General features: G+C 35.3%; 1 protein-coding gene across 1 annotated transcript; it reads right to left on the bottom strand.

Annotated features, from left to right (window-relative positions):
* Nucleotides 1–5,516: 5,516 nt before the first annotated feature.
* LOC112717640 (protein FAR1-RELATED SEQUENCE 9-like) lies at nt 5,517–6,218 on the bottom strand. Its single transcript, XM_025769634.1, has one exon. The coding sequence runs from the start codon at nt 6,216–6,218 to the stop codon at nt 5,517–5,519; it is 702 nt and encodes a 233-aa protein (XP_025625419.1).
* Nucleotides 6,219–19,955: the final 13,737 nt, after the last annotated feature.

The following is a 19,955-nucleotide window of genomic DNA, read 5'->3' as shown; positions in this document are numbered from 1 at the left end:
ACAATGTATATGCAACTCTTCATATGATACCACTTCAGACCTCCACTTCTGGAATCAGTCGTCGGATCCTTTTTATGATTTTACTGAAAATACACGATTAAAATTAGTTAAATATATAGCACAGCCATATACCAACAAATGCCAACATAGCAAAAACTTTTGTTAACACCGACAACATATAGAGATCCTCAGGTATATGTAGTTTAACAAAATCAACTTTGTAATTCAGATAGGGGTTCTATACGAAGGTCAAATGTAGACAATCTTTGATTTACGGCGACCGCCTACCGGAGAATGTGAAAAGGTTCGACCAACCTACCATTGCAACACATGGTAGTGATGACTTTAGGCCCCCTTCGCTCAATTGCTGAGAGATATAACTAGCCCGGACGTGTTGGTCCCACTAATGTCGCTATTAACAAACTCAGCCTGCGTGTCACTATTGGAGCAGCGGAATGAAGAAATCTCCGCGGTCACATACGGATCCCCGGATAGGTTATTATAGAGCTGACACCAATGTAAAAACCAAATGATTAGAACAATTTATCAAGGCATAAGTGTTAACTAGATTATCTTTAAAATGACTAACCCACCATGTTAGTGTCCAAAGAATCCAACTCATCTGCAACTGCGTTGGATGACTTTATTATGCGGCAGTCCAGACACGTCATCCTATTGTGTCCCACTGACGATGAGAATTATTTGTTGATATAGATTTTCACAAAATAGAATTCCTACGTTGCAAGTATAGTCCAAACCAACAACTAACTCTGAATCAAATTTTAATCAAAAGATGTCACAATCAAAACACAATAACCAAGAGTATTTAGACTCCCGGGTTGTCTTCCCTAGTAGTTGCAATGAAATTATCTTATTATTGGCTATGGGGATTTTGGGGGGTTTTGGTTGTAAGAAGCAAGGAATTAAATAGCAAGAAAATAAAGATGCATGCAAATAATTAGATGAAAGCAAGTAAAAGCAATAAAATGAAAATTAAATGGCAAAAGAGCTCTTGGCAAGAATTGAAGAATTTAGGATTCCTATCCTAGTTATGGACCACAAACATGATAATTATGTGGAATTAATCCCAATTAGTCAATCCTAATATCGAGAATTAGTCAAAAGGGCATAATTGATCTCAATCCACAAGTCCTATCCAACTCTATTAATGGAAGGCTTAAAGTTAGTGGAAACCAACTCAATTAACAATTCTCACACAATGAGGAATGGACATCCACCACTCAAGTTCACCCAATCACCCAATTTCTCGACCAAGAGTGTGAAAAATTAGGCAAAAATCCAACCAAGCATTTTATCAAACACTTGGTGGGCATAAAAAAATGGTAAAATAACAAGAAATAATAAATTCTACAACTATCAAGCAAGAAAAGTAAGAATAGCAACTCAATTCAACAATAAAAGAACATGAACATAAATTGCATTAAATGAAAATCAAAATAACAAGAGTGCTCATAAACATAAAAAGTAACCAAAATTGAGAAATTAACAAGATAACATGAGAAAATTAAGGTAATAGAACAAGAAAGGTAGAAGAAACTAGATGAAAACAAGAATTAAAAGTAGAAATTATAAAGAAATTAAACTAAGAAACCCTAATTCTAGAGAGAAGGGGGAGCTTCTCTCTCTAGAAAATGACCTATATGATGCTAAACTAACCCTAATTGCTCCCCCATTCACATGGAATGAGGGCCCTTTTGATATAGCAAGAATCAACTTTAGAAAGTCCCAAAACTGGGCTCTGGAGGCCCAGAAATTGCCCCCAGCGATTTGTATTAAGTGAGTCACGCGTTGGGACTTGTGCGTACGCATAGGTGTGTGCATACGCACACTTGCTGATTTTCTTCCTATGAGTACGCACAGAAGTTGTGCATGGGCACACTTGCTGATTTCTATTCTGTGTGTGGGAACAGGTGCTGATTTTAACCGTTGTGCGTAGGCACAGAAAGTGTGCGTGGGCACACTCTGAAATGCTTCTCTCCTTTTATTTCTTCATGTTTTCTCCCAATTCCATGCTTTTCTTCCAGCTTTATCAAGCCATTCTAACCTATTACACCTGAAATCACTCATCAAAACCATCAAGGCATCAAATGGAATGAAAGTGGAATAAAATTGATTAAATTAAGCACAAAGTATGTTTTCACAATTAAACTCACTTTAGAGAGAAAACACAAAAGCATGCTATTTGATTGAATAAATGTGGGTTTATATGATGAAATCCACTCAAATCAAACTAAAATATATCATCAAATATGGATTCATCAATTCTCCCACACTTAAACAATAGCATGTCCTCATGCTAATCACAATTCTCCCTCACCGGATGTGTTTACACTCTAATCGCTGAGTGTGTAGGGTTTAATCACTCAATGCTCCTTTAATAATGTTTTCTAAAGATTTGCAAGTCATCTAACAATCAACAATTATTCAGTGCATGCAAACAAATATCAAGAGGACTTATCCATGAGTTGTAATGGGACTAGGGTCAAGGTAAGATTCTATTTGGTCAAGTGAGTTTGAAATTTGAATCTTTGATTAACCTAAGCTTCCACCTAACTTACAACAACCTATTCAATTCTAATGCAAACCTAACTACCCATTCTTCACTTTTTCACACACTCGTGCATTCTCTTTCAATCACATTCCATATGCATTGATATTATTACTTTACTTTGGGGGCATTTTTGTCCCCTTTTATTGCTTCCTTTTTTTTCTTTTTCCAATTTTTTTCTTTTCTTTTATTTTTCTTTTGTTTTTCTCTTTTTCTTTTGATGAAGTATATACAAAAGTGCCAATGCATATGGTATTAAACATTTAATGCATGAGTATGGACCCAATTCCCAAAATTTTCAACAAAAATACTAAAATACACTTTTATCTCACCCAATCTCCTCAAATATTTCCACACTTGAATGATAAATACACTCACTAACCTAAGCTAATCAAAGATCAAAACAAGGGATATTTGTTGTTTTCCGCTTTAAGGCTTGTAATATGCTAAAATTAAGAACAAATGGGTTTAGCATAGGCTCAAAGTTGGCTAACAATGAAAGATAAAAGGTAGGCTATTTGGTTAAGTGAGCTATATGAAACGATGACCTCAATCATATAAATACATTCATACACAAAATAATGGACATATAGAATCAAGCAAATCAAAGATTACAATCATAAAAGAAGTATAACACACAAGAACAAAATTTGTGGTTGAAAATGTGCAACCATACAATTAAGGCTCAAAGGTCACTAAGTATTTTGTTCAAGCTCTTTTTTATGTTCCATAAAAAGATACTTCAAGCAAGTTGAAAACAAACAATTTTTCAAATCTAATCAATGGAACGCCCTATAAGAGATTTATTGAAAATTCTTTGTTGTTTTAACCAAGCTTATTTACTCTACCATGCAAATGCAAATATTTATTACAATAAAACTATAACCAAACTAAGATATATACAAGCAAACTAAACAACGTGAAATGCAATGAAATAATAAACAAATATTCACAAAAAACATAACTAGTAAAATAAGAAAATGATGCAAAGTGTTGAGAAAAATAAATTACGCCCCGAAAATTGTGGATCCTCCCCCATACTTAAATATTGCACAGTCCTCCGTACATGCACACAATCCGGGGGTGAAGAGATGTGAGGCTCCACCTTCAGCTGGTGGGCACCGGAGCTCAGGTTACTATAGAAAGCAAATAAACAACAATTGAGGAAAAGGTCATATAAGTGTGGTATAATAAAACACAATGTGTGTATTCGAAGTATGGACGGTTTAGAACATACACATTGGCCGGATAAAAACAGAAACCACACAATCAAAAGAAATAGCATGTTCCTCAATCAAGTGGCCTAGGTTGCAAGTAAGGCATAAGCAAGAGGAAAGGCATAGGCCAACCTAGGTAACCACAACTAAAGTGAATTGAATATATAAGATATTGGTTATTGAAATTGTGCAAGTGAAAGCGCAAAATTGATATAGAAGCACCATAAACAATGACCAATCCAATAATAAAAAGTAAACTCCTTATTCATTATGACTCATAATGAAATAGCCACATGGTAAAGGTACTTGTTGCAAAAAGTGACACACTTGATAATAATCAAGTCAAGTCACGCAAACAAATGCAAAGCATTAACAAGAAATAAGTATCGGTCATGTAATGAATTTGATATGAAAAGATCATGATGAATAAGTAATTTCAACTCAATTCACTTAATTCAATGTGTACTTATAAAAATTTCACCTAATATGCAACAAAATGTGAATGTGCAAATCCAATTAGGTGCTAGTAATTTAAGGCAAAGTAAAAGTGCATTGATGAAATTCAATCAAGAAGCAACCCAATCAACCATCAAGCAAACACTTGCAACTTATTTAACAAGCAAATAATACCAAAACTAATATAATTACTAAAATAAAATTGAAATACAAATAAAACAAACAAGAATAAATAGAAAAGAGGGTAAAAGTAAGAAAAGAAGGGGATAGAGGGGGTGGAAGTGCGTTAGGGCTAAATTCAAAGTGCAATAAAAATTTTGTCAAAAACAGTACTTGTGCATACACACAAGCATGTGTACACATGCACACGAGGTGAGAAATGGAAGGTGTGTGCTTGCACAAGTCGTGCGAATGCTCTGAACAGAGAAGGGATCAAGATGTGTGCGTACGCACAAGGGTGTGCGCGCGCATAAGAGACTTTCTCTTTTTTTTTTATCAATATAACACAAGAAAGTAATTAAATCTAAGAACTATAAACAAAAGAAGAAGGGTTAGAACAATGTTACCATGGTGGGGTGTCTCCCACCTAGCACTTTAGTTTAAAGTCTTAAGTTGGACTTGCATGAGTTCATTGAGCATTTGGAACCTCTCCAAGGAGGAAAATCTCTAACACCTTGGCATGCTTTTCTTCTTCTTGCTCCTTGTTAGGCTCAATCACTTGATCTTCAATTAAGTCGCATCTGAAAATGGAGTAGACTTCAAGAGTAGGCTTCTTGAATCCATCTAAAGTAAACTTCACTATTTTTCTATCGGCCTCAAATGAGTAAGCTCCGGAATGTACATCCAACTTGAATCAGAACTTCTTCATAAATGGTCTCCCAAGGAGAATAGAAGATGGCTTGTCCGAATCAATTGGAGGGATTTCAAAGATATGAAAGTATACCGGAAAGAGCAACCCTTGGATATTGACTAAAATATTCTTCGCAATACCTACAACCAACACAATGCTTGAATTTTTTTTCCATCGTTAACACCGTTACCCTTTGTATTGCGCCTGGGTGGATTCTGTGCCGAGGCTCTGCCACCTTCATTGGATGGCCCCTCGGGTGAAAAACTGGTGTCGGTTGCATCTTCGTTCTCAAAGTGTTTCAGCATCAGCATGGCAATGTCTCTTGCAAACTGGAACTTCTCAGTGCTATGACATACAATTTTGCACACTTTCTGGTACCAATCCATCAGGCACCAGTGTTGCGTTAGTTGTACACAATCCCAAATTATGCCCATCGACTGCACCCCATCACTTTTTCATCCTTGGTCCATCTCGGCAATATCAGAGACCTTGGGATCTCATGAACATTGTTAAAAACAAGCACCACAATTATATGATCGCAAGGGACCCCAAAACATTCAATTTTCATGCACGTGCATCGGACCTCGCTCATTTCAGATGTTGCAACAACATGCCAATCTTTCCCAGGAGTGCCATATCGAGAGACGGTGTGGATAAAATACGAATCGTTGTCCTCAAAATCAACCACCCTCATTGCACAGGTCCTGTCAAGAATGGGAACAAACAAATAGAATATTGTTTGAGTGTAGTTATCGGCTGCACACCGCTCCAACTGTTTCAGGTTGGTGGTCAAAACAAGGTCACCCTTTGCACACTCAAAATCAGCCTCGACTTCCTTTGCACGACCAAACATCAAGCATCGATGAAAATGATGTAAAAAATCAGTGTAACTGTATCGAGACTTAACATACCATGATATCACCGCGTGCAAGTCCTCACACGTTGAGGTTGTGTGAAATTCGGCAAGGAACTTTCTTCGTATGTGTGATGTTGCCCAACTATGCCTTCTCTCGTACATGTCTTGTGCCCATCTTTTATCGGCGACGCCAAATTTCTCCACCATCTCAAACCACTTTCTCTGGAATGCTCCGACCTTGTAGTCGCCAAGCATGCAATCCTTAAACATCCTGGTAAAGTTAGGCTTTCCAATGTTGCTCGTGGCGTTTCAGAGTAGGTATCAAGCCCAGAGTCGATGGTGAGCCTCTGGAACTACTTGCTCGATCATAGACTTCATTTGCCGGTCACCATTGGTTATTGTGGACACAAGAGCTTTCCCTTTCATTACAGTTTACAACTGTTGAAGCAGCCAAACATAGGTCTCTTCTTTCTCGTCTGCCATGAGTGCATCAATAAAGACAACCGTTTGGTTGTGGTGATTCACACCAGAGAAGACTACCAGTGGTGAAAGGTAAACGTTTTTCTTGTACGTTGCATCAAAGGCTACCACGTCTCTAAATACCTGGTAATCAATTTGGCTGGTGCTGTCACACCAAAACAAATGTTGTAACACGCCCTCCCCGTCAACAACTTCTTTGTAGTAAAGTGCTGGATCATTTGCCTTGCACTCTCGGAGATATCTTAAGCACGATTCTGCATCTAGGCCACCCTCCCTTCGTTGTTTCGCATTTCCATTGTGCATGTCCTTTGTTGTGTAGGGGACATTATGATACCCGCCGGCTAGGCTCGCCATAAAATCATGGATTTGCAAGACGCCAATCCTCCATTGCGCATGTCGTTCATCTGCTCGATGTCCGCTTCACTCATCCTCTGATGGCCCAGGAGCGTGGAAGAAAATCGCAATTCAAGAACATTGGGGTTATGCGCATCTGAAAAGTACGCAACGTGCCAATGTTCTGATTCATCGTCTATGCAAACATGCATCCTTGCAGGGCATCCACACTGTGTCTCGTCCTTTGGCCTCTTTTGCTGGTTTGGAATTGAGTAGAACCTCCGGGATCGGTACCCTTGTCGATGGCACACAAATTCCTACCGTATCCTTACTTCGCCACATTTTTCACTCCTTGAACGTCTCACTCCAAAGCCATGGTGCTTTGCATATTGCTGGTAGAACTAAAACGCAATGTAAACATCTGCGAAATTAAAGCGGAAAACTTCCTCCTCGCTCAAGTTCAAAAAATCAATCGAATTTATCGATTTGCCACAATCAATAGCGTATAAGTCATCATCCGCAAAATTGTCAGACATTCCTCCGATGTTGTCCAAATTGTCTTCCAATTCAACCACATCCGCACTATCGACATCGGCCTCTGCATGATGGTCGTGTCCTGTTTCATCTTCGTGTAACTCGTAATCGTCTGACTCTATCCCTTCAAAGCCTTCGCCCTCAACCAATCCAACTCCATGGTCTGCTCCATCGTACATTTCTGCTTCCTCGGCGATACACACGCCCCCAGAGATATCTTCATCCCTGGCAACCCTATGCCAAATAACAACAATACGATAATTTAGCAAAACACGCAAAATTGGGAGATATCCTTCAAGGAAAATTGGCAACCTATATGAACACAAAAGGAGATATTTATAAATCAAGTGAAAGGTGATAATACAATGGGTACCTTCTTTCCATTTATGGAGATGACAATACCATCAAACGCTATTCATCGAGACGGCGACGCCATCAACTATCGAAGACAGCTGACAATGAAGATCAGGTACCGTCGTGGTCAGATGAGATGCTGTTAGTCTTCTTGGATCCGCCTAATCAAAAGGGTTAACACTGAACACTTTCTCAATCCCCAAAAAAATGAGTGTTTTGTGGTTCAAAAACTGTGAATCTTGTCTAATGAATTACTAGAATAAGACGCTGCCAAAACCACCATGATTAAGTGGGGAGGAGAAGTAGTTAGCTGAATGGGAGGTTTCAATCGTTGTCGGCGGTGGAGATAATGGAAGGGACGGTGCAATTGCGACGGAGTGGAAGGGGAGGAAGAGAACCTGGGTTAGAGGAGGAGGTTAGCGACAATAATAGTTGTCCAACTAATTTTAACAATTAAGTTTAATGTGTTCATTTTAAAAATCGAAAAAGTGACCCTTCTATTTTATATGAAATTGTAGAAATGGCCCAAGAAAAGCATGCATTTTTATTCAGGCACTTCTTGGCTGACCGGTGCACCAAAGTGCTTTTTGGCGTTTCGGTGCGTTAACACATCACGCGTACCGAATTCGTGCCCAGGATTTAGATCTAATTGCTTCCTTGGAAGGAACTCTAAAATCATTTAAAGAGAAGTGGATTATAAAAATAGGCCACAATATGGAAATACATTTTGGGACTAAAAAAGGAACCAACCCTTCTAACATTAATATGAGCCAGATTGATGCTGAAGCAAGAAGGACAAGTGAGAACATAGAGTCCAATAAGCAGATCAGAGCAAAAACTAACAGATTAGAAAAGAGTAGTAGAAACAAAGATAATGATGCCTAAGTCAAGTATCCAGTAATGATCCCAAATTATAATAGATCAATCAAGAGCATTTTAAGAGAGGAATGAGGTAACAACAGAACAACAATTAAGGAGTGTTCAAAAGGAGGGATTGAGCAGGACGTGAAAAAGGAATTGGCTACTGGCAGAGAGATTATTTGGAAAAGCAAAGAAAAACATAAAGAAGAGGATTATGTGTGAAAATCCAACAGGGTTTTTAAACAAAACACTAAAGATGGGAACTTTTATTTTATGGAGTTGGCAATGAAAGAAGGAAATGAAGATAATAATCCAGAGAAAGAGAAAACGAAGTAGTGGGAGATGGAGCTGATTTAAATTATTAATAGCAGCTTGTGCATTAAAAGAAAAAAGAGGAGAAAATGATCTACTCATGCTAGAAGGAATAATTGGCAACAAAGAAGGAGCTGAGAAAATGATAAACTCAAACAAAAGACAAAAGATTCAGGTAAATGATCTCATGGCTGAGGAGGCGAGCCGAATCATGAACACCCTCAGCAATGACTATCATTAGTTGGAACTGTCACGGGTTGACGGCATCCGCGACAGTTACAGAAATACATCATCTATGTAAAATAATGAAGCTATCCATTTTGTTTCTTCTTGAGACTAAGGGTAAAAAAAGTAGTATAGATAAGATTAAAAGAAAGTTACATTTTGATAATATGTTTTGTGTGAAATCCTTGAGCTTATCCAGGGCCTTGGTTTATTTTTGAATGCTAATGTTAATGCTCATGTTTATGTTTGGTGTTCTAATTTTATTATAACTAATATTAAATATAAAAATAGTGAGGAGTGAAAAACTATATTTGTGTATAGGCATCCAGATCCTAGGAAAAGGCAAGAGTAATAGAGAGAAATAACAACAGAAATAATAAACCAAAGTGAATCTAGATCAATCATAGGAGTCTTTAATGAAATTCTAGATCAAGAGAAAAAGATAGGACTACAAATGAGATCTAAGAGGCGAATTCAGGATTTTAGAACTTTTGTGGACAATAATGTGCTTATGGGTATAGATTTAAAGGGGGATAAATTTATATGGTTTAATAATCCAAGGAATGATTTTGTGACTAGGGAGGGAATAGATAGGGCGATGGCTAATTGGGAATCGAGAAGAAGATTTCATCATGCATCATTAAGTGCTTTATCTGCTATAAGTTTTGACCATTCCCCTATTGTCCTTCATTTATAATCAGAGAAAATAAGGAATCGGTACTTTAAATTTGAGGCATTTAGATTAATCATCAAGAATGTGAAAATATTAGTAAAAGAAGATGGGATATAGAGGATAGAAATGATGGCAAAAGTTGGGCTAGTATTACAAGAAGAAAGAAAAGTTGTAAAAGAGAATTAAAAAATAGAGCAAAAGCACATTCAAAAGGACTGACAAAGAGATTGATAAACTAGAGTTAAAATGATATAATTTATGGTCCTCTAACTTTTCAAATGAGCAACATGAGAAAATTAAAGAGGTGCAAAGTAAAATGTAATAGTTATGGAGACCAGAAGAGAAATATTGAGGTCAGAAGGCTAGGGTAAAGTGGTTGAAGATAGGGAACAAAAATGCATCTGGTGCACGAAACTGACTCCGCACGTTTCGCACAGATAGACAGGCAAATATACTGGGTCGTCCAAGTAATACCTCAGGTGAGTGAGAGTCGATCCCACGGAGATTGTTGGTTTGAGCAAGCAATGGTTACCTTGTAGATCTTAGTTTGGCGGATAGAAATTATAGTTTGTCATGAAAAACAAATAAAACAGATAAATAATTAAAACTTTACTAGATAGGTGTGAAATCAATGGTATGAGAACGATTGAGGCTTCGGAGATGCTTCTTCTTTTTGGATCAACGTTTCTCACCATATACTCCAACTTCTGATTGATTCATTCCATGGCAGGCTGTAAATAATTAACCCCGGGTCAGCGGTTATTAATCTCTTCTGCTTCAGATCAAACGATGGGTCAGTGGTCATCCAATTTGAACGAGGGTGAAGCTCTAGCAGTCTATTCCCTTGGTGATCCTACTCAAAACACCACAGATAATGTCGGATCTTTCGGATCAGAAAACGCTGCTCCTTGGGTTCTATCCTATACCACAAGGCCCTAATCACCCCACACCTCAGGTAAACTGATGTCTTGAGAAGTCCCCAATGAAGCCATTTATTAGCCGTCTAAGAGATGTATAATCAAGCTTGTGGTTCAGTACTATCCCATCAAGGACTCGCAAGAATCCATGTGGAATTGGAATGACGGTCAAGTTACACTCCCAACCCATTAGGATGAAGAACGAATATACATTTTAGAATCGAATCAAGCATAGATTGAAGTAGAATAGTGATATTATTAATTCATAAGAATCAGCAGAGCTCCTAACCTTAACCTTAGGATGTTAGTGACTCATGCTTACGGAAAAGTGATGTAAAACATAAAAGTGGGTAAGAGTTGAGGTAGAAGATCCTAAACATGGGTGATCTTCTCCTATATATACTAATCTAATGACTAAAAATTATAAAATAAGATAAACTAGTCTTGTAGTGCAAAAATTTACTTTTCAGACCCACTTGGTGAGTGTTTGGGCTGAGCAAAGGGTGTCTCCATGTGCTAGGACTCCTTGGGAGCGTTGAACGCTGGCATGGGACCCCCTTTTGGGCGTTGAATGCCAGCTGCTCCATTTTGGGCATCCAATGCTAGGAATAGGGTATGTGGCTGGCGTTGAACGCCAGTTTTGGGCCTTCATTTCCTAAGTAAAGTATGAACTATTATATATTTCTGGAAATCCCTGAATGTTAGATTTCCATAGCTGTTGAGAGTGTGCCATTTGGACTTCTATAGCTTTCGAAAAGCCTCTTTGAGTGCACAGAGGTCAGATCCTGACAGCATCTGTAGTCCTTTCTCTGTCTCTAAATCAGACTTTTACTCAAGCTCCTCAATTTCAGCCAGAAAATACCTGAAATCACCATAAAACACACAAACTCAAAGTAGAATCTGAAAATATGAATTTTTCACTAAAACCTATGAAAATATAATAAAACTTAAACAAAACATACTGAAAACTATATGAAAATGATATCAAAAAGCATATAAAATATCCACTCATCAGCATCCTTATTTCATGCTTCAACCATTTTGAGAATAGATTGAAATAGGGTAGAGCGATTAAAAGATAATAGGAGAAAATGGATTAGTGGCGAGAAAGAAGTCATGAGGTTGACGGAGAATCAAGATTATTATTGTTCTAATTTCTAAAGTTAGGCAATTGGAAACTCTTAATAAATTTAGACCTATAATTTGTTGCAATTTCAAATATAAAATCATTTCAAGGGTCATGGTTTTGAGATTAAGAAAGATTTTAGACAAAATAATGTCTCGTATATAGAGTGCTTTTGTTAGAGGTAGGCTCATTCAAGACAACATTATTATTGTTCAAGAGGTATTCAATAGTCTGAATAAGAAAGGAAGAGATTGATCACATATTTTGGCCATCAAAATTGATATGAATAAAGTGCATGATAAGTTGGAGTGGAATTTTATTGAAGCTAGTCTTAGCTTTTGGATTTGAGCAACAATGGGTGAATCTAATGATAAAATGTGTAAGAAAAATGATTTATAAGATAAAAATTAATGAAAATATCTCAAGGAAGATTATGCTTCAAAGGGGCTTAGGCAAGGTGACCCTTTGTCCCCTTACCTTTTTGTTATAGTAGTTAAGATTTTTACCATCCTAATGGATATAACTCTAAGAGAGAGAAGAATCTCTGACATTAAAACTGTACCCGTAATTTTTTATCTATTGTTTGCAGATGATTGTATTATTTTTTTCAAGACAGATGAAGAAGAGATTTAATAGTTAATCACTATTTTGAACTCATACACTGAAATTTCAAGACAAAGAATTAATTTAGACAATTTCGGGTTAACTTATGGAAGCGTGATCCCGATTCAAAAAAGAGTAAATATCAATAAAATTTGTGTAATGACTACATGAAAAAATTTTGGAAAATATTTAGGGCTTCCCGCCCAATGTAAAATATCTAAGGGAAAAGCATCGAGTTGGATAGAAGATAGAGTTTTGAAAAAATTGGATGGATAGAAGGAGAAGCTACTTAATTAGGCTGGAAAAGAGGTTCTAATTAAAGTAGTGATACAGGCAATACTAGCTTATGCTATGAATTTTTTGAAAATTTTGAAAGATTTTTGTCAAAAATTAAGTAACAAAATTGCAAAATTTTGGTTGGCTAATAATGAAAATGAAAGGGGGATCCATTGGAAGGGATGGAGTAAGATTAGCATGAGTAAAAAAGAAGGTAGTTTAGATTTTAAAGACTTCTATATTTAAAATTTGGCTCACCTAACTAAGCAAGCATAGAGGATGATAGAAAATCCAAAGGCTATATAGGTACAATTGCTAAAAGCTTTCTATTTTACTGATTGTGAATTTTGGAAAGCAAATTAGAAAAACAAGCATCATGGAGTTGGAGAAGTATCATAGACAATGAAAAAATATTAAAATATGGGACGATAATTGGTATTGGGATGAAAAGAGTGGATGAATAGAGGAGATAATAAATTAATTATGTCAAAGATCTCTTGATTGAAGGTATGGGCTAAAATAAGCAGATGATTAAGGATATCTTTAATTGGGAGTGTGCAGATAGAATTCTTAGAACTCTAGTTAGTTTCATATAGAAAGAAGATAAATTTATTTAGCCTCACAAAATATATGGTGTCTATAATGTGAAAATAGATTATTATATAGTAGAAAAAAAAGTGATGAAGCAAAAAATTGTCCAGCCAGCAATAATGACAACAAGGTTCTTGAAAAAAAAATTTAAGAAAGTCATTTACCATAAGTATAAAGATGTTTTTTTGGAAAGCATTGTATGACATTATTCCAATTTTTTCAAATCTATATAAAAAGAGAATAACCCTTATGTCCACTTTGCTTGCAGGTACTGGAAACGATAGAGCATGCTCTTCTACTTTGTCCATGGACAAGAGCAGCTTGGTTTGGAGCACAAATTTAATATTGTCCAAACGAGCATTCAATTTCAAAATTTGAAAATTGGCTTTTGGACCAAAATAGCCAAATGAATAAAGTAGGTTTCTTGGTTTAAAAAGTATGGAAATTAAGAAAGCAAGCAATATACCAAGGTAAAGATTTAAATCCTAAAACAACAATTATAAGAGCTAAAAATCTAGAGCAAAAGTTCTATTAAAGCAAATACCAGTTAATTAGTGAAGTTCCAAGCATTACAAGGAGAAGAATAAGAGTAGTTACCTACAAATTGGGTTAAAGCTAATGTGGATGCATCATTAGGTGCAATTACAGCAGTGTTCAGGGATCATATGAAAAGATTTCTCACTAGTTTGGCAGCAAGAGTATTCGTTAACTCAAATCTTGCTGCAGAAGTAAAAGTAGTTAGGAATGCAATAATAGTGACAAAAAATTTTTAGATAGAACAAGTAATTATAGAGATTGATAATCAAAAGTTATGCCGTAGTAGAGATTCAACGAATTCTTCAGGACATGTGGGAGCTATTAGGGGGCATAAAAAATGTGGCATTACCTGGATTCCTAGAGAAAGAAATGCCTTGGCACATGTAGCTGCGAAATTAGAAGAATTGAGGCACCAATCTGCCGCAATCCTTATTCAACATCCTCCAAAAAGAAGCTGTTTGGTAGCACCCTCGAAAAGGATATAAGTAGTTGAGTTGAATATGAAGAAGTAACAGCTCTGTTTTCATTCAGATTAAGTTGTATCGGAACCGGTATCTTGAGCAACTTCGCCATCATAGCTACCTCTTTATTGCTGCTATTTTCTTTTTTCATGAGCGGCTAATTTTGGGTGAGGGAGGACGTTGCATGTGTAGTAGAGAGGGAGAAATGAATGAGTTTGGAGGTGGGTAGTGTGGGAGGGAATTTGGGTTCTGGGTTTTATCCATGTCCAAAAAAAATACTTGCCCTTACTCCTGCCAAGCTGCTACAACATCAGAGCAACAACTGTTTAATTCAGAGGAACCACTACCAGGTGTCATTTATAGGGGAGTGAGAATATGCCACATCTATATATGTAGATATTTTTTCACATCCTTATCATAGGAGCTCCCAACATTCGATGCTAACTTATGTATGCATCTTAATTAAGATTGATTATATGTTAAGATTCAAATTTAAAAGTATGTTATTTTATGTTTATTATAATTATAGATTGATTATTTAGAGGAAGAAAAGTTAAAATTAAAAATAAAATTGAAATTTTAAAAGTAGAAAGCTTAAGCAAACTTTGTATATAAAGTTTCTTATTGACTCTTAAAACAATTTTATAGGCCTATATGCTTAAAATTGTGTGTGTATGTGTGTGTGCTTTTTTTTATGAAGCTTCATTACGTAAAATTATATCCAATTTAAGAATTGTATTTTCAACTTCAATAAAAGGTTAAAATAAAGCATGTGTGTGTATATGTGCTTTTTTTTAATTTTCATGAACCTTCATTACGTAGAATTATACGCAATTCAAGAATTGTATATGCATTTTCAGTAAAAGGTTAAAATAAAGTAATTTCCTTTTGTTCTTTAGTTAAGGTACGTTCCTTGGAACTTTAATATTCAAATAACAAAATTGTTGAAACTATTAAAGTCACCAGCCAAAAATATTTGATAATCGACTTTTTTCATCACCACAATCATAGGACAAGTTTTGCAATTCACATTATATTTGAATTAGTAGAATTATCGTACAAGAAAATGCTACACACACTTCTTTTTTTTGGTTTCTCACATAGATCTTGATTATTACGAGTTATTGAATTTAATTTGTTTTGGATATTTTTTTCGTGTTTTTTCTGCTGCTATTCCAAGTAGATGAGTCTCTTTTCTATGTAGGTAAGGCTTCCCAAAAAGAAAAACAAAATAAATAAATAAATTGAATGAAAGTTCTTCTTATTAGAGCTATTGGCGTTGTATCCTAGCCATTAAAAATCGTATATTTATTTTAAAATATGACTAATAAATTTTATAAATGTATGTTAAGATAAAGAGTTTATGGATAAAATATTTTGTAAGGATTTCTTGGTAGAATAATCTCTATTTTGACAAAGTGAGTGGAATCATCTCTATTTAGTGATCTACAAAATTTCGTTATGAATGAGAATATGAGTAACACATGACTGTAGAGACAACATGGCCTGGAGGAATTACTTTAAAAAGTTATTTTACTCATGAAATTACTATTTTGTTTAATGGTGCTTTTAAAATTATATTTGTCATTATTACTATTTTATACAATGATGCTTTTGAAATTATTTTGCATATTGAAGCATTTTTTTAATTGTGTCCAACTACCAGGAGAAATAGAATATTTAAAAGTTTATCTTCTTTTAATATTTATTTTGGTGTACACATCAAAATCTGCAACACAAAGTAGAAAGTTAAGTTATTACACTTTACTCTTTTATGTCAGAAAATAATTACTATTTATTTGATTTATTATTGTCTCAATCATCTGTGATAGGTTAATTCTTTTAGAGAACACAACAATATTAAGGCTAACTCTTCTTACTCTAGGGAGAGAATTAACTTTATTTTTCCTGAAAGATTTAAAGGTAAGGGAGTAGCAATTATTCTTGTAACAATTTTTCTTTTTACCACAACTCAAATAACATCATAATAAGTTTAAAAATTCTATTCTCTATTGTATGTTTCGCAAGAGACAAATCATATAAATTAGGCTTTAGAAAATTGTGCTTAAGCTCAATTATAGTGAGTTTTTTTCCTTTGACTCCTATTTTATAGGATGACTAGTGTTTCAAATATAGATAAGAATATTGCAGTATGAGGATATGAAATATAATGCAGAAGACTTGATTTGGAATGCTTCATGAAAAAGTATTATTTGGTACTAACATTACTAAGAAAAATCGCTTTTAGCGATAACTTATTTTGCTTTCAACGGCAATAAAAATAGTCGCTACTACAAGAAAAAGAGTATTGTCGACACACTTTTTTTAGCCACGCATCTAAAGCGTGACCTAAAATAATCAAAAGCCACACTTTTTATGGGTTGCGATTGGTGAGCAACTTGGCCACGGTTTAAACGTTATGCTTGTAAAACGTGGCCATAGATAGAAATGGGCACATTTTTTTTAGTGTAGCTAATTTTTTTTTTGTTTTAGTTACTCTTTTAAAACATACCCATTTTCTCTAACTATTTGGGCATAGAAAATAAACGTGCCAAAAAGTTTAAAAAAAATCTCTTCTCATCTCTTCACTCAACTCACAACAAAACATAAACATAAGTTTCAACCCTAACACAGCAAAACACATTCAACCTTAAGACAACCATAACTCCCTCTCTCCCAACAGTGCCATTGTCTCCCTCTCTCAACCTATCACATCCTCTCCTTTCAACCTATCACAGCACCTTCGTCCAACCTTTCCTTGTTGCTCATTCCTTGTGCCGCCGTCTGCCTCTCCCTCACTCGTCATGCCTCTATTTCCCTCTCTCAACCCTCCTTTTCACCACCTGTTAGTGCCAACTATCAGCCACGTTCAACGTTCACAGTGTCTTAGTGCTCTGTCTAGCCTCTCTATTTCCATCTGTCCGTCGTCTCATGCACTCTTTGTCATTTTTGTCTCCCCTACACCCTCCGCCTTTCTAAATTGGAGCCTTAAGTAAATTATTTGGTCAAATTTTTCTTTGATCTGATTATTTATTCTTGAATTTAATTTTTTGTTTTGATCTTTTTGGTTCTTTATTTTTTCTAATTTTTTTAATTTCTATTTTTTGTTCTATTCTGATATTTGGTTTAGGGTTTTTTTTCTAAACTTCTTGATTTTCTATTTTTTTTCTAAACTTCTTATTATTTGATTTTTTCTCATTTTGCTAAACTTTAAATGATTTAATTTTTTGTTATGATTTTTTAATTATCTATTTTGATTATTTTTCTGAGGATTTGTTTCTATTTTTATTTTTTTATGATTTTTGGTTATGATTATTTATTGCTAGTTCTAATTTTTGGTTTAGGGATTGGTTTTGTTCTAATTTTTGTATATGTGTATGTGTATATGTATGCTAAAATCTTATATAAGAAGTTTAGTTGTTGTGTTATCACACTCAATAGTTATTGAATCAAAATAAAAAATCACTATAAACATGTATTTGAGTCGAAATAAAGATGAAACATGTATGCTAATTGATTGCTTTAATTAGATTCAAATTTGTGTTGAAGTGAAATATAATTGTTTTTGGTATTTGATATAGTTATTGAGGAGTGCTACACATACAAGTCATTTGGTTTACAAGTCATACAAGTTGGAAGAAACTTAATAAAAAGTATGTTGACCCATATACAATTTTCATGGCGTGCTTTGCGTTCCTCCTTCTTCTCCTCCTCTTCCTTCTTCTTCTCCTTCTTCTTCTCCTACTCTTCTTCTTCTTCCTATATGAAAATGAGTTTCTTGTCAAATTTATTCGATCTCGTTCTCTCTTTGCCTTTTTATTCGTTGTTTTATCTGCGTTTATCATTGGTATTCTTACTTTATTTTTTTCGATTTTTATGGTTTCTGAAATCAAGCTTTGAAATCATGTTGAAGATAATAGAACTTCAGAAATACACCCAAATGATTACAGAAATACACCCAACCAATTAGAGAAATACACCCAAACGGTTACAGAAATACACCCAAACGGTTACAGAAATACACCCAAAGGATTACAGAAATACATCCAAAGGATTACAAAAATACACCCAAAGGATTTAAAAAATACACCCAAAATTTGTTTAAGTATACCTTATGCATAATTCAGAACTCTTCCTCTTTCTCCTCCTCATTTTCTACTTCTTCTTCTTCTTCTTCATTTTTTTATTTCATATTCTCATAATTCTTTTTGGGAGAAAAAAATCAAACAAAGAAGAAAAAAATACATAATATTGCAAAATCAAAAGAAGAACGAGGAGAAACACGACGATGAAGATGAAACACTTCAAAAATGAAGAAGAAGAAGAAGAAGAAGAAGAAGAAGAAGAAGAAGAAGAAGAAGAAGAAGAAGAAGAAGAAGAAGAGGTAGGAAAAAAGAAGAAGAAGGAAAAGAAAAAGAGAAGACATGGGAAAAGAAAAAGAAGAAGAAATAAATGACGTGTATGACTTGTATGGGAAAACGCTTGTATGTGAAGAATTCCTCATAGTTATTTGTGTAGTTGAGCAATCACATCTTCCCCTTTTGAGCTTTGTGAAAGCTTGAGTGCCTGCTGAATGGAGGCTTCAGTCACCGAGACTTGCTTGCCTCGCACAAAAACCAAGTCAAGGGTCGTTGAGTAGTAGTTAGCATAAAATTCATCGACCTAAGACAGTTTGATATAGCTCACATCCCTATTAAGGAATCCCCATCTGCGTTGCTCGATACGGCCTACGACAAATAGGGTTAAGTTCTCTGGGATACGCAGTTGTTGTTCACAGTGGGCGGCTCACTCCAGCAGCTTAGTATATATCTACTCACATCAGCAGTTTGAGAATAACGCTAGGTTGTTTGGAGGGGTCCTTTTATATGATTCATTAATACTCTCAGCCTTTTTTGACCGCTTCACATGTTGCAGTGCGGTGGGCTGCTTGCGCTTTGTGGGCTAGGTGTCCATGGAGAAGCTTTTTCTTTCTCTTTCTTGATGCCTATCCTAAAAATAGGTGAGAGAGAAAGTACATTAAGCATAGCTGTAAAGACACCAAAGCCAAGAGAATACAATCTGTGGTTAATGCAAAACAAAAGTAAGAGTTCTAATTCACATGGTAACTACAGCATGTAATTTAAAAAGTGAGATAATCATAAAGGCATATCCACAAATAGTCAATGCAAGAGTGAAGCAAGGACATGGTTAAACGGCATGAAAGGAATAGATTCAAGCATCAATGACACTCACAACGCCAAGATTAGTTTCAACCTGTGAAATCCATTATCAACATAACCCAAAGTCTATAAAGCATAATAAAGTGATATGAGTGGGTTAGAGAGGGACAATTCACTAAGCATGCAGACTCAGATGAAAGTCACAACAATCACAAAATAAAAAAATTTGGTCACTTAAAAGACAAATCAAATCTCCATCAATGAATAAAGAATAAGTATCATATGGGAACAAGCATTGATTTCTAAAGACCTGACCCAAAATTCAATCATAATGGGTTTTTTTAACAAAAACTTGGTGTGCATCATTCTATGATTCATAAAATGGCAGAACCTAGAGCTCATTACAACCAAATTCACAATCTTAATCATCAAAGCATCACACAATCAGCATGAAACAGAATAATCAGCATCATAACAGTCCAAATGATCCACACAAATTGAAAAAAACATTCAATTCCAACTCTAAAAACATAAAATCATAGGTAATTATGTACAAGCTACACTA

Source organism: Arachis hypogaea, chromosome 1 (genome assembly GCF_003086295.3).
Source record: "Arachis hypogaea cultivar Tifrunner chromosome 1, arahy.Tifrunner.gnm2.J5K5, whole genome shotgun sequence".
Taxonomy (NCBI): domain Eukaryota; kingdom Viridiplantae; phylum Streptophyta; class Magnoliopsida; order Fabales; family Fabaceae; genus Arachis; species Arachis hypogaea.
Note: the sequence above shows the minus strand (reverse complement) of the source record. Positions and strands in the feature narration are given on the sequence as shown.